The sequence below is a fragment of the Oncorhynchus masou genome, unplaced genomic scaffold (assembly GCF_036934945.1).
Source record: "Oncorhynchus masou masou isolate Uvic2021 unplaced genomic scaffold, UVic_Omas_1.1 unplaced_scaffold_5580, whole genome shotgun sequence".
NCBI classification, from domain to species: domain Eukaryota; kingdom Metazoa; phylum Chordata; class Actinopteri; order Salmoniformes; family Salmonidae; genus Oncorhynchus; species Oncorhynchus masou.
Window position 1 is genome coordinate 2,180 of NW_027011998.1, and position 15,540 is coordinate 17,719.

Here is a 15,540-nt window from a genome sequence, read left to right on the forward strand (position 1 = left end):
TACTATACTATATTACTAGACTGTGGAGAATACCTCTACAAGTACAGCTGTCTTTACTATACTATACTATATTGTGGAGAATACCTCTACAAGTACAGCTGTCTTTACTATACTATATACTATATTACTATACTGTGGAGAATACCTCTACAAGTACAGCTGTCTTTACTATACTATACTATACTATACTATATACTATATTACTAGACTGTGGAGAATACATCTACAGCTGTCTTTACTATACTATACTATACTATATACTATATTACTATACTGTGGAGAATATCTCTACAAGTACAGCTGTCTTTACTATACTATACTATACTATATACTATACTACTAGACTGTGGAGAATACCTCTACAAGTACAGATGTCTTTACTATACTATACTATACTATACTATACTAGACTGTGGAGAATACCTCTACAAGTACAGCTGTCTTTACTATACTATACTATACTATACTAGACTGTGGAGAATACCTCTACAAGTACAGCTGTCTTTACTATACTATACTATACTAGACTGTGGAGAATACCTCTACAAGTACAGATGTCTTTACTATACTAGACTATACTATACTATACTATACTAGACTGTGGAGAATACCTCTACAAGTACAGTACTTATATTGGAGCTGGGATGATCAACACCGACCACTTATCACAGTCATTTTGCTGATATGGTTCACTATGATAAGTAGCCGTCACTAGAGAAGTGTGAAGTTTGAAATAGGGGTTACTGATGTGGATGATTGTTCATTGACGGCTACGACAGTCAGACTGGTTGTAGTCGTTTTTAAAGGGCAATTGAATACCAACTGTGGTGCACATCAGTGTTATAACTAGTATAGTACTGTAGGCACTGAGTGTACAAAACATTAAGAACAATCCTTCCTGATATTGAGTTGCACCCTCCTTTTACCCCAGAACAGCCTCAGTCGTCAGTCATGGACTCTATAAGGTGTTGAAAGGGTTCCACAGGGATGCTGGCCCATGTTGACTCCAATACTGCCGACAGTTGTGTCCAGTTGGCTTTATGTCCTTTAGGTGGTGGTCCATTCTCGATACACACAGGAAACTGTTGAGCGTGAAAACCCCAATCAGCTCTGCAGCACCCTCTGAATGGCAACACATACACAATCCTTGTCTCAGTTGTCTCAGGCTTAAAAATCCTTCTTTAACCAGGTCTCCTCCCCTTCATCTACACTGATTGAAGTGGATTTAACAAGTGACATCAATAAGGGATCATATCTTTCACCTGGATTCACCTGGTCTATGTCATGGAAGAGCATGTATTCATAATGTTTTGTCAACTCAGTGTCTATCCTCTCCTCTACAAGTATGCCCATCTATCTGTGGTTATTCCATGTTTAGTATATTTACAAAAATACACTTATATAGATAGTTTAGTATTTAACTCCAACATGGACTCAAGCACACCTGTTGTTGTCTTTAGTGTGATTGCCACCAGGTGTGTTGTGAAGCCGGCAGAGTTTGACGTGGCCAGGAACGTTCTAGATCTGATCAATGCTCAGACCCTGGCCTGGTACAGTAACCTGTAGTCCTACCCTCTCTGCTTCTCTAGTAACCTATGTATATACCCTCTCTGCCTCTAGTAACCTATATCTATACCCTCTCTGCTTCTCTAGTAACATATCTCTACCCTCTCTGCTTCTCTAGTAACCTATATCTATACCCTCTCCGCCTCTCTAGTAACATATCTCTACCCTCTCTGCTTCTCTAGTAACCTATATCTATACCCTCTCTGCTTCTCTAGTAACCTATATCTATACCCTCTCTGCTTCTCTAGTAACCTATATCTATACCCTCTCTGCTTCTCTAGTAACATATCTCTACCTCTCTGCTTCTCTAGTAACCTATATCTCTACCCTCTCTGCTTCTCTAGTAACCTATATCTATACCCTCTCTGCTACTCTAGTAACCTATATCTATACCCTCTGCTTCTCTAGTAACATATCTCTACCCTCTCTGCCTCTAGTAACCTATATCTATACCCTCTCTGCTTCTCTAATAACCTATATCTACCTACCCTCTCTGCTTCTCTAGTAACCTATATCTATACTCTCCCTGCCTCTAGTAACATATCTATTACCCACTCTGCTCCTAGTAACCTATATCTATACCCTCTCTGCTTCTCTAGTAACCTATATCTATACCTTCTGCTTCTCTAGTAACCTATCTCTACCCTCTCTGCTTCTCTAGTAACCTATATCTATACCCTCTCTGCCTCAACCTATATCTATACCTTCTCTGCTTCTCTAGTAACCTATATCTATACTCTCTCTGCTTCTCTAATAACCTATATCTCTACCCTCTCTGCTTCTCTAGTAACCTATATACCCTCTCTGCCTCTAGTAACCTATATCTATACCCTCTCTGCCTCTAGTAACATATCTCTACCCTAGTAACATATCTCTACCCTCTCTGCTTCTCTAGTAACCTATATCTATACTCTCTCTGCCTCTAGTATCCTATATCTCTACCCACTCTGCTTCTCTAGTAACCTATCTCTACCCTCTCTGCTTCTCTAGTAACCTATATCTATACCCTCTCTGCTTCTCTAGTAACCTATATCTATACCCTCTCTGCTTCTCTAGTAACCTATATCTCTACCCTCTCTGCTTCTCTAGTAACCTATATCTCTACCCTCTCTGCCTCTCTATAACCTATATCTATACCTCTCTGCTTCTCTAGTAACCTATATCGATACCCTCTCTGCTTCTCTAGTAACCTATATCTCTACCCTCTCTGCTTCTCTAGTAACATATCTCTACCCTCTCTGCTTCTCTAGTAACCTATATATATACCCTCTCTGCCTCTAGTAACCTATATCTATACCCTCTCTGCTTTTCTAGTAACATATCTCTACCCTCGCTGCCTCTAGTAACCTATATCTATACCCTCTCTGCTTCTCTAGTAACATATCTCTACCTTCTCTGCTTCTCTAGTAACCTATATCGATACCCTCTCTGCTTCTCTAGTAACCTATATCTCTACCCTCTCTGCTTCTCTAGTAACCTATATCTCTACCCTCTCTGCTTCTCTAGTAACCTATATCTATACCTTCTCTGCTTCTCTAGTAACCTATATCGATACCCTCTCTGCTTCTCTAGTAACCTATATCTCTACCCTCTCTGCTTCTCTAGTAACCTATATCTATACCTTCTCTGCTTCTCTAGTAACCTATATCTATACCCTCTCTGCTTCTCTAATAACCTATATCTCTACCCTCTCTGCTTCTCTAGTAACCTATATATATACCCTCTCTGCCTCTAGTAACCTATATCTATACCCTCTCTGCTTCTCTAGTAACATATCTCTATATAACCTATATCTATACCCTCTCTGCTTCTCTAGTAACATATCTACCCTAGTAACCTATATCTATACTCTCTGCCTCTAGTAACATATCTCTACCCACTCTGCTTCTCTAGTAACCTATATCTCTACCCTCTCTGCTTCTCTAGTAACCTATATCGATACCCTCTCTGCTTCTCTAGTAACCTATATCTCTACCCTCTCTGCTTCTCTAGTAACCTATATCTATAGTAACCTATATCGATGCCCTCTCTGCTTCTCTAGTAACCTATATCTCTACCCTCTCTGCTTCTCTAGTAACCTATATCTATACCTTCTCTGCTTCTCTAGTAACCTATATCGATACCCTCTCTGCCGCTCTAGTAACCTATATCTATACCCTCTCTGCCTCTAGTAACCTATATATACCCTCTCTGCTTCTCTAGTAACCTATATCTATACCCTCTCTGCTTCTCTAGTAACCTATATCTATACCCTCTCTGCTTCTCTAGTAACCTATATCTACAAACTCTCTGCCTCTAGTAACCTATATCTATACCCTCTCTGCCTCTAGTAACCTATATCTCTACCCTCTCTGCTTCTCTAGTAACATATCTCTACCCTCTCTGCCTCTCTAATAACCTATATCTATACCCTCTCTGCTTCTCTAGTAACCTATATCTATACCCTCTGCCTCTAGTAACCTATATCTCTACCCTCTCTGCCTCTAGTAACTTTTATCTATACCCACTCTGCCTCTCTAGTAACCTATATCTATATACATTCTCTGTCAGTTCCTGTCTAGTTTAATATATCTATACCAGACTCTTCTCTAGTCAGGACCAAAAGCTGATGATACACTTGCAAGTTTGTTAGACAATGTTGCCGAGCAACGGAGTGGGGTATGAGACACTGGAACAATCATGAACAACTTGGACATGAATAATAATTACATTTCTCAGTGTATTTACTTGTTCCTTATTGCTTGTTAATTCCTGTTGACAGCCACAGATGTCATCAGCTAACAAACAAAGCAGTAAATAAATAACGTTTTACTTCATAATTCTAAGATAGGAAGTGTACATGGTATTCATCTCGCTAGCTAGCTAGTTCGACATGCAAAAAACTATCTTAAACAAAAAAAACGAAACGTAAAATCTACATGGCTACCTAGCGAAATAGCCTGTTCGTCCCATTGACTGAAAACATGGGTTTCGATTAGCATGCTAATCGATTAGCATGCCCACCATTTTCGTCAGTTAAACATGACAAACTGAACACAGTATGTATGCATTAACATATCATGATACAATATTATAGTGAGGCAACATATGAGGTGTGAATGGCAAACATTTGACAGCAAAATGGATGTACATTTTTCTCTACAGCAAAAAAAAAACTATATTTTTTCAAAATATATTAGAATAGCAGACTGATCACATGACCAATATCTGAGCTCTGACTGGAGTAGTCCTAAAATTGCACACTAGGTGGCGCAGCTGATAAAAATTCCCCATGCTGGCAACATTGCTTGGCAATATTGGCAAAAAAAATGCTAGTGTATCATTAGCTTGAGACTGTCTTAATGTTGCTCTGCCTGCCTGCCTGTGTCTGTCTGTCTGTCTATCTGTCCGTCTGTCTCTCTCTGTCTCTCTCCCTCTCCAGGATAGGGGTGTACTTCTCTCCTCTCCTCCCTGTCGTTCAGCTCATCAAACTCTTCCTAATCTTCCACCTAAAGAAGGTAGAGCCCTGGAGAAAAGTAGTGCACTAATAGTGAATACTAAGGTGCCATTGTAATACTAAGGTGCCATTGTAATACTAGGGTTCCATTGTAATACTAGGGTTCCATTGTAATACGAGGGTTCCATTGTAATACTAGGGTTCCATTGTAATACTAGGGTTCCATTGTAATACGAGGGTTCCATTGTAATACTAGGGATCCATTGTAATACTAGGGTTCCATTGTAATACGAGGGTTCCATTGTAATACTAGGGTTCCATTGTAATACGAGGGTTCCATTTGAGATGTAGACGCAGACTCCTCCCTCCCTCCCATCTCCTCCCTCCCTCTCTCTCTCCCCCCTCCTCCTTCTCTCTCCCCCCTCCCTCCCTCTCTCCCCCCTCCCTCCCTCTCTCCCCCTCCTCCTTCTCTCCCCCTCCCCTCCCTCCCTACCTCTCTCTCTACCCCTCCTCCCTCCCTCTCCCCCTCCTCCCTCTCTCCTCCCTCCCTACCTCTCTCCTAGACCAGTATAAGGAGCTGCCATCCTCCCAGCTCCTGGAGTAGGGTGGGTCAGATGCAGACCCTCTTCATCTCCCTCCTCTTCCTCCCCTGTTACCTGGGGACTCTGGCCCTGCTGGCATACACACTCTGGAGGTACACACACACTCACAATCAATACAATGTTTTTTATAAAGCCCTTTTTACATCAGCAGAGTGCTTCTACAGAAACCCCAGCCTAAAACCGCAAACAGCAAGCAATGCAGATGTATATGAGCAGTTACTGCCTTTTTGCTTGGTAGGGCAGTATACTCTGCTTTGTCTCAGGGTAGTAAGTTAGTGGTCTGTTGATATCCCTTTGGCGGTGTGGGGGCTGTGCTTTGGCAAAGTAGGTGGGGCTAATTGGCCCCGTCCAGGGGTAACCACGACCCTCCCCTGTCTCAGTCTCCAGTATCTATTCTGTAATAGTCTATGTGCTGGGGGGCTAGGGTCAGTCTGTCCTATCTGGTGCAATACTCCTGTCTTATCTGGTGTCCTGTGTGATGGTAGGGCACTATAGTCCACGAAGATCAAAACTGGACGGGAAGATCCCGGATCCCGTCAGGGACTCAACCCACTCACGTGGAGTACAGCGTGGCATGGCGGGATGCACCCTCCTAGGGAGGGCATGGGAGAGTGAGAGCGAGCCAGTGACTCAGCCTCCGTAATAGGGTCAGAGACAAGAGGAAGTCAGTGGAGTGAGGGGAGCCGGCCATGCGGAAAACGCAAGGATGGTTCGTCACTCCAGTGCGTTGCCGTTCACCTTCAAATCCCCTGGGCCAGACTACACTCAATCAAAGAACCTACTGAAGAGACGAGTCTTCAGTAAAGACTTAAAAGGTCGAGATCGAGTTTTCGTCTCTCACGTGGACAGGCAGACCATTCCATAAAAATGTTGCTGTATAGGAGAAAGCCCTTGATTCCAGCTGTTTGCTTCGGAGTTCTAGGGACAATAAGGAGTCCTGCGTCTTGTGACCGTAGCGTACACGTATACATTATACAGTATGTACCACAGGATTAACTCTGAGAGATGGGTAGGAGCAAGTCCTGTAATGCTTTGTAGGTTAGCGGTAAAACCTTGAAATCAGCCCGAGCCTTAACAGGAAGCCAGTGTAGAGTCTAGCACTGGTGTAATATGATTGGTGTGATATGATGTAATATGTCAAGATTCTAGCAGCCGTGTTTAGCACTAGTTGACATTTATTTAGTTTTTTTTTTCCGGGTAGCCGGAGAGTAGAGCATTTCAGTAGTCTAATTTTGAAGTGACAAAAGTATGGATTAGCTTTTCTGCAAGAAAAATACTTTTTATATGTTCGTCAAAGGAGAGATCAGGGTCCAGAGTAACGCCGAGGTCCTTCACAGTTTTATTTAAGACGACTGTACAACCAACGAGATTCATTGTCAGATTCAACAGAAGATCTCTTTGTTTCTCTGGGGCCTAGAACAAGCATCTCTGTTTTGTCAAAGATTAAAAGTACCAAAATTGCCGCCATCCACTTCCTTATGTCTGTGGCACAGGCTTTGGGGTTGGCAATTTTGGTGCTTCACCATGTTTCATTGAAATTTATAGCTGTGCGTCGTCCACAAAGCAGTGAAAGTTGACATTGTGTTTCCGTTATGACATCACTAAGAGGTAGCATATATAGTGAAAACAATAGTGGTCCTAGAACGGAACCTTGGGGAACACCAAACGTCTGAAGACAAACCATCCACTGAGACGAACTGATATCTTTCTGACAGATAAGAACTTGCGCGTGTGGACCATTTATGGTTTCCAATCTTTCCCCCCCCAAAAAATGTGGTGATTGATGGTGTCGGACGCGGCACTAAGGTCTAGGAGCACAAGGACAGACGCAGAGGCTCGGTCTGACGCCATTAAAAGGTCATTTACGACCTTCATAAGTGTGGTCTCAGTACTACGATGGGGGTCTAAAACCAGACTGGAACGTTTCGTATACATTATTTGTTTTCGGGACGGCGGTGAGTTGCTGAGAAACGTCTTTTTCTAGCGTTTTTTGACAGGAACAGGAGATTTAGACATAGACTGATAGTTATTTTCATTTTTCAGGTCAAGGTTTGGCTTTTTCAGAAGAGGTGTTATTACTGCCACTTTCAGTGAGTTTGGTTCATCTGGAGGATAGGGAGCCATGTATTATGTTGGACATAGGAGGGCCAAGCACAGGAAGTACAGTGAGCTCCAAAAGTATTGGGACAGCGACCATTTTGTTTTTTCTGGCTCTGTCCTCCACTTTGGATTTGAAATGATACAAGGACTATGATGTTAAAGTGCAGACTGTCAGCTTTAATTTGAGGGTATTGTCATCCATATCGGGTGAACCGTTTAGATATTACAGCACTTCTTGTACTTAGTCCTCACATTTTAGGGGACCAAAAGTATTGGGACAAATATGTGTCTTAAAGTAGTTTAAAGTTTAGTATTTGGTCCCATATTTCTAGCACGCAATGACTACATCAAGCTTGTGACTCTACAAACTTGTTGGATGTGTTTGCTGTTTGTTTTGGTTGTGTTTCAGATTATTTGGTGCCCAATAGAAATCAGGGGTAAATAATGTATTGTGTCAGTTTGGAGTCACTTTTATTGTAAATAAGAATAGATGATGTTTCTAAACACTTCTACATTAATGTGGATGCTACCATGAATGAATCGTGAATTAATGAATGAATCTTGAATGATGAGAAAGTTAGACGCTCAAATATCACATCCCCAGGACATGTTAACCACTCACGATTACAATAACAGGGTTAGCATTTTTTGGGGGTCTACAGTCACATAGACTGTAGACCAGTGGATAGACACACACTAACCCTACCTGTCCTGTCTCTGTCCCCAGTCTCCCTCCCTCTAGTGTGTGTGGTCCGTTCCAGGGCTGGGTGATGCAGACTGTAGACCAGTGGATAGACACACACTAACCCTACCTGTCCTGTCTCGGTCCCCAGTCTCCCTCCCTCTAGTGTGTGTGGTCCGTTCCAGGGCCAGGGCTGGGTGATGCAGACTGTAGACCAGTGGATAGACACACACTAACCCTACCTGTCCTGTCTCGGTCCCCAGTCTCCCTCCCTCTAGTGTGTGTGGTCCGTTCCAGGGCCAGGGCTGGGTGATGCAGACTGTAGACCAGTGGATAGACACACACTAACCCTACCTGTCCTGTCTCGGTCCCCAGTCTCCTCCCTCTAGTGTGTGGTCTGTTCCAGGACCAAGGCTGGGTGATGCAGACTGTAGACCAGTGGATAGACACACATAACCCTACCTGTCCTGTCTCGGTCCCCAGTCTCCTCCTCTAGTGTGTGGTCCGTTCCAGGACCAAGGCTGGGTGATGCAGACTGTAGACCAGTGGATAGACACACACTAACCCTACCTGTCCTGTCTCGGTCCCCAGTCTCCCTCCCTCTAGTGTGTGTGGTCCGTTCCAGGACCAAGGCTGGGTGATGCAGACTGTAGACCAGTGGATAGACACACACTAACCCTACCTGTCCTGTCTCGGTCCCCAGTCTCCCTCCCTCTAGTGTGTGTGGTCCGTTCCAGGACCAGGGCTGGGTGATGCAGACTGTAGACCAGTGGATAGCCTCCCTTCAGGCCTCTCAACCCCACTCTGCCTGGCTGGCTTGGATCATCAACGTTATACTACACAGTCAAGTCTTCTACTGCCTCCTAACACTCATAGTGCTGTGAGTAGCTGTGTACACACACACACACACACACACACACAAACACACACACACCTCTCCTATGTCCAGTCCTGGCACAGTATGTTACTGTGTGTGTAAGCGGTTTTATCCTCCCATGAAATAAAGACCAGAAGCTAAGGCTACTAGCTCTGACTGATGTACTGACAATGACCGTGTGGTTGCTATAGCTAGCCTAGCTCCTAGCTATCTGATAACGTACTATGACAGTGTGGTTGCTATAGCTAGCCTAGCTCCTAGCTATCTGATAACTACTCTATTGAGGGATAATGTACTATGCCAGTGTGGTTGCTATAGCTAGCCTAGCTCCTAGCTATCTGATAACTACTCTATTGAGGGATAGTGTACTATGACAGTGTGGTTGCTATAGCTAGCCTAGCTCCTAGCTATCTGATAACTACTCTATTGAGGGATAATGTACTATGACAGTGTGGTTGCTATAGCTAGCCTAGCTCCTAGCTATCTGATAACTACTCTATTGAGGGATAATGTACTATGACAGTGTGGTTGCTATAGCTAGCCTAGCTCCTAGCTATCTGATAACTACTCTATTGAGGGATAATGTACTATGACAGTGTGGTTGCTATAGCTAGCCTAGCTCCTAGCTATCTGATAACTACTCTATTGAGGGATAATGTACTATGACAGTGTGGTTTCTATAGCTAGCCTAGCTCCTAGCTATCTGATAACTACTCTATTGAGGGATAATGTACTATGACAGTGTGGTTGCTATAGCTAGCCTAGCTTCTAGCTATGTTAAGATGGATTCTCTGACTGTAGCTCTGAATAAGAACGTCTGGTAAATGACTAAAATATAAAAATGTGCCTTTACTTCCTGTAGGGTACTGATGTATTTCCTGTGGCAGGTGACTCAGGGTCGTAAACGTCTCATGTCTCTTCCTGTAGGGTGGTGATGTACTTCCTGTGGCAGGTGACTCAGGGTCGTAAACGTCTCATCATGTCTCTTCCTGTAGGGTGGTGATGTACTTCCTGTGGCAGATGACTCAGGGTCGTAAACGTCTCACCATGTCTCTTCCTGTAGGGTGGTGATGTACTTCCTGTGGCAGGTGACTCAGGGTCGTAAACGTCTCATCATGTCTCTACGGGAACAGATCGTCAACGTGAGGCTCTCCTACACATACATACACTGAAGCACACACACACACCTATACAAACACACACTCACCTCTCTTCCTCAGTGTTCCCTCTCTTCCCCTCTCCCCTTCCTCCCTCTCTCCCTCTTCCTCCCTCTTCCCCCCTCTCTTCCCTGTCTAATCCATCCATTTCTCTCTCTCTCTCTGTCTCTGTCTCTCTCTCTGTCTCTCTCTCTCTCTCTCTCTCTCTGTCTCTCTCTGTCTCTCTCTCGTTAGGAGGGGAAGGACAAGGCCTTTCTCCTCAGGAGGTTACAGTGTCTACAGAGACAGGGAGCAGGCAGATCTAGACCACAGGTTAGTACTATAAGCCCATAGGACTCTGGTCTAAAGTAGTGCACTATAAAGGGATTAGGGTGACATTTATGATGCAGTCTTGTTGTAGATAAGATGACAGACAGAAAGATAAATAGACAGACAGACAGACAGACAGAGAGACAGATAAATAGACAGACAGATAAATAGACAGACAGACAAATAGACAGACAGATAAATAGACAGACAGACAGACAGACAGACAGACAGACAGACAGACAGATAGATAGATAGATACGTTTGTTTCCCCTATAGGTGCACTTCGAGGAGGAGAGACCGACCAGGCCAGAGTCAGGGCAGCTTAGAGAAGAAGCACGCCCTCCTCCCTCCTTCCAACACCCATCCCCCCCCATGGAGGCCCCCTCCGTGTTCACTCGGCCTCCCTGGGACAGCTCCCCCAGGCTAGGTAGAGCCCAGCCCCCCAGCCCCCGTGGTGGAGCCAGCCCCAGAGGCAGCCCTGGTCGCGGCCGGACCCCAGCCAGCAGGCAGGCGTGCTGGGTAGAGGAGCGACCAGCTCCTCCCCCTCCAGATCCACTGTGGCCAGTCAGGGGTAGAGGATGGCTTCAGGGAAGGCCCGCGGGGGCCCAGATTGGAGCCGCTGCCTGCCCGCGAGGTACCCATCCTGCCTGGGTCGGTGCCTGAGAGCGCCCCCCCTCCCCCACGGAGACCTGGGTCCAGCAGAGCAGAGGTGAACCAGGGACAACATCAGTCCTAGCGAGACTCAGAGAGAGGATAGGAGCCCACATCAACTGTCGGGCTCAGACATGGTCTGCTTCCAAAATGCCACCCTATTCCATAGGACTCAGGTCAAATGTAGTGCACTATGTAGGGAATAGGGTGCCATAGAGCTCTGGTCTAAAGTAGTGCACTATGTAGGGAATAGGGTGCCATAGAGCTCTGGTCTAAAGTAGTGCACTATGTAGGGAATAGGGTGCCATAGAGCTCTGGTCTAAAGTAGTGTACTATGTAGGGAATAGGGTGCCATAGAGCTCTGGTCTAAAGTAGTGCACTATGAAGGGAATAGGGTGCCATAAAGCTCTGGTCTAAAGTAGTGCACTATGTAGGGAATAGCGTGCCATAGAGCTCTGGTCTAAAGTAGTGCACTATGTAGGGAATAGGGTGCCAAAGAGCTCTGGTCTAAAGTAGTGCACTATGTAGGGAATAGGGTGCCATAGAGCTCTGGTCTAAAGTAGTGCACTATGTAGGGAATAGGGTGCCAAAGAGCTCTGGTCTAAAGTAGTGCACTATGTAGGGAATAGGGTGCCAAAGAGCTCTGGTCTAAAGTAGTGCACTATGTAGGGAATAGGGTGCCATAGAGCTCTGGTCTAAAGTAGTGCACTATGTAGGGAATAGGGTGTTGTCCCAGAAGAAGATTTAAGTGTTAGTTAGTTAGTTAGTAAGGGAGTTGTTATATTGTGTGTTGTCTTTTTGATGAATATAACAAAGGTTTAAGTGCTAGTTAGTTAGTTGTGATAAAGGTAGGTGATCTTTATGTTGAGTTATGTTGATATGTTGAGTTCTAATATTTTATAAGTCTTGTTCTGTATCAGTTGATTTCGAATTAAATTCTTTGTCATCTGTAAATAACATGTTTGAGTCAGTCAGTGGCCGTGTCTGAAATCTGTCGTGCCTACTACCAGGGTAGTATTGCTGCTGGAGGACTGGCGTGCCTACTACCAGGGTAGTATTGCTGCTGGAGGACTGGCGTGCCTACTACCAGGGTAGTATTGCTGCTGGAGGACTGGCGTGCCTACTACCAGGGTAGTATTGCTGCTGGAGGACTGGCGTGCCTACTACCAGGGTAGTATTGCTGCTGGAGGACTGGCGTGCCTACTACCAGGGTAGTATTGCTGCTGGAGGACTGGCGTGCCTACTACCAGGGTAGTATTGCTGCTGGAGGACTGGCGTGCCTACTACCAGGGTAGTATTGCTGCTGGAGGACTGGCGGCCTACTACCAGGGTAGTATTGCTGCTGGAGGACTGGCGTGCCTACTACCAGGGTAGTATTGCTGCTGGAGGACTGGCGTGCCTACTACCAGGTGGTATTGCTGCTGGAGGACTGGCGTGCCTACTACCAGGGTAGTATTGCTGCTGGAGGACTGGCGTGCCTACTACCAGGGTGGTATTGCTGCTGGAGGACTGGCGGCCTCCTACCAGGGTGGTATTGCTGCTGAGGACTGGCGGCCTACTACCAGGGTAGTATTGCTGCTGGAGGACTGGCGTGCCTCCTACCAGGGTGGTATTGCTGCTGGAGGACTGGCGTGCCTACTACCAGGGTAGTATTGCTGCTGGAGGACTGGCGTGCCTACTACCAGGGTGGTATTGCTGCTGGAGGACTGGCGTGCCTACTACCAGGGTGGTATTACTGCTGGAGGACTAGCGTGCCTACTACCAGGGTAGAATTGCTGCTGGACGACTGGCGTGCCTACTACCAGGGTAGTATTGCTGCTGGAGGACTGGCGTGCCTACTACCAGGGTGGTATTGCTGCTGGAGGACTGGCGTGCCTACTACCAGGGTAGTATTGCTGCTGGAGGACTGGCGTGCCTACTACCAGGGTGGTATTGCTGCTGGAGGACTGGCGTGCCTACTACCAGGGTGGTATTGCTGCTGGAGGACTGCGTGCCTACTACCAGGGTGGTATTGCTGCTGGAGGACTGGCGTGCCTACTACCAGGGTGGTATTGCTGCTGGAGGACTGGCGTGCCTACTACCAGGGTGGTATTGCTGCTGGAGGACTGGCGTGCCTACTACCAGGGTGGTATTGCTGCTGAGGACTGGCGTGCCTACTACAGGTAGTATTGCTGCTGGAGGACTGGCGTGCCTACTACCAGGGTGGTATTGCTGCTGGAGGACTGGCGTGCCTACTACCAGGGTAGTATTGCTGCTGGAGGACTGGCGTGCCTACTACCAGGGTAGTATTGCTGCTGGAGGACTGGCGTGCCTACTACCAGGGTAGTATTGCTGCTGGAGGACTGGCGTGCCTACTACCAGGGTGGTATTGCTGCTGGAGGACTGGCGTGCCTACTACCAGGGTGGTATTGCTGCTGGAGGACTGGCGTGCCTACTACCAGGGTGGTATTGCTGCTGGAGGACTGGCGTGCCTACTACCAGGGTGGTATTGCTGCTGGAGGACTGGCGTGCCTACTACCAGGGTGGTATTGCTGCTGGAGGACTGGCGTGCCTACTACCAGGGTGGTATTGCTGCTGGAGGACTGGCGTGCCTACTACCAGGGTGGTATTGCTGCTGGGGACTGGCGTGCCTACTACCAGGGTGGTATTGCTGCTGGAGGACTGGCGTGCCTACTACCAGGGTGGTATTGCTGCTGGAGGACTGGCGTGCCTACTACCAGGGTGGTATTGCTGCTGGAGGACTGGCGTGCCTACTACCAGGGTGGTATTGCTGCTGGAGGACTGGCGTGCCTACTACCAGGGTGGTATTGCTGCTGGAGGACTGGCGTGCCTACTACCAGGGTAGTATTGCTGCTGGAGGACTGGCGTGCCTACTACCAGGGTGGTATTGCTGCTGGAGGACTGGCGTGCCTACTACCAGGGTGGTATTGCTGCTGGAGGACTGGCGTGCCTACTACCAGGGTGGTATTGCTGCTGGAGGACTGGCGTGCCTACTACCAGGGTGGTATTGCTGCTGGAGGACTGGCGTGCCTACTACCAGGGTATTGCTGCTGGAGGACTGGCGTGCCTACTACCAGGGTGGTATTGCTGCTGGAGGACTGGCGTGCCTACTACCAGGGTAGTATTGCTGCTGGAGGACTGGCGTGTCTACTACCAGGGTAGTATTGCTGCTGGAGGACTGGCGTGTCTACTACCAGGGTAGTATTGCTGCTGGAGGACTGGCGTGCCTACTACCAGGGTGGTATTGCTGCTGGAGGACTGGCGTGCCTACTACCTGGGTGGTATTGCTGCTGGAGGACTGGCGTGCCTACTACCAGGGTGGTATTGCTGCTGGAGGACTGGCGTGCCTACTACCAGGGTAGTATTGCTGCTGGAGGACTGGCGTGCCTACTACCAGGGTGGTATTGCTGCTGGAGGACTGGCGTGCCTACTACCAGGGTAGTATTGCTGCTGGAGGACTGGCGTGCCTACTACCAGGGTGGTATTGCTGCTGGAGGACTGGCACTCCTTCACCTTTTCAATGTTAGAAAACATGAAGCTGGTAAAACTATTTCTGGAAAAGGTATTCTGATTAATGCTGAATAAATTATATTTAAATACCACTAAAATTCCATGAAAAATTATAGAATGACAAACCAAATACATATATATGTATAGCAGCCAAGAGGCATGGTGGTTTCTAACCTCTTCTCTCTGGTGGTGGATAGAATGATGAAGACCTATAGGATACAGCCGCCTACAGGAAGGTAAATGGTGGTTTCTAACCTCTTCTCTCTGGTGGTGGATAGAATGATGAAGACCTATAGGATACAGCCGCCTACAGGAAGGTAAATGGTGGTTTCTAAACTTTCTCTCTGGTGGTGGATAGAATGATGAAAGACCTTTAGGATACAGCCGCCTACAGGAAGGTAAATGGTGGTTTCTAACCTCTTCTCTCTGGTGGTGGATAGAATGATGAAGACCTCTAGGATACAGCCGCCACAGGAAGGTAAATGGTGGTTTCTAACCTCTTCTCTGGTGGTGGATAGAATGATGAAGACCTATAGGATACAGCCGCCTACAGGAAGGTAAATGGTGGTTTCTAACCTCTTCTCTCTGGTGGTGGATAGAATGATGAAGACCTCTAGGATACAGCCGCCTACAGGAAGGTAAATGGTGGT

At 46.6% G+C, this 15,540-nt stretch overlaps 1 protein-coding gene across 1 annotated transcript; it reads left to right on the plus strand.

Annotated features, from left to right (window-relative positions):
• Positions 1-1,522: 1,522 nt before the first annotated feature.
• On the plus strand, positions 1,523-11,392 carry LOC135536112 (transmembrane channel-like protein 5). Its single transcript, XM_064962505.1, has 7 exons — positions 1,523-1,550; positions 4,988-5,063; positions 5,566-5,696; positions 9,090-9,266; positions 10,327-10,405; positions 10,655-10,732; positions 11,006-11,392. The coding sequence occupies exons 3-7, from the start codon at positions 5,617-5,619 to the stop codon at positions 11,390-11,392; spliced, it is 801 nt and encodes a 266-aa protein (XP_064818577.1). The 5' UTR covers positions 1,523-1,550; positions 4,988-5,063; positions 5,566-5,616.
• The last annotated feature ends 4,148 nt before the right edge of the window (positions 11,393-15,540 follow it).

Bases quoted from the DNA above. Each gene is read 5' to 3' on its own strand.
- LOC135536112 (XM_064962505.1), top strand. From the start codon at position 5,617: ATGCAGACCCTCTTCATCTCCCTCCTCTTCCTCCCCTGTTACCTGGGG. The intron at 9,267-10,326 runs GTGAGTAGCTGT...CTCTTCCTGTAG, and splicing joins CTCCTAACACTCATAGTGCT to GGTGGTGATGTACTTCCTGT. The intron at 10,406-10,654 runs GTGAGGCTCTCC...CTCTCTCGTTAG, and splicing joins TACGGGAACAGATCGTCAAC to GAGGGGAAGGACAAGGCCTT.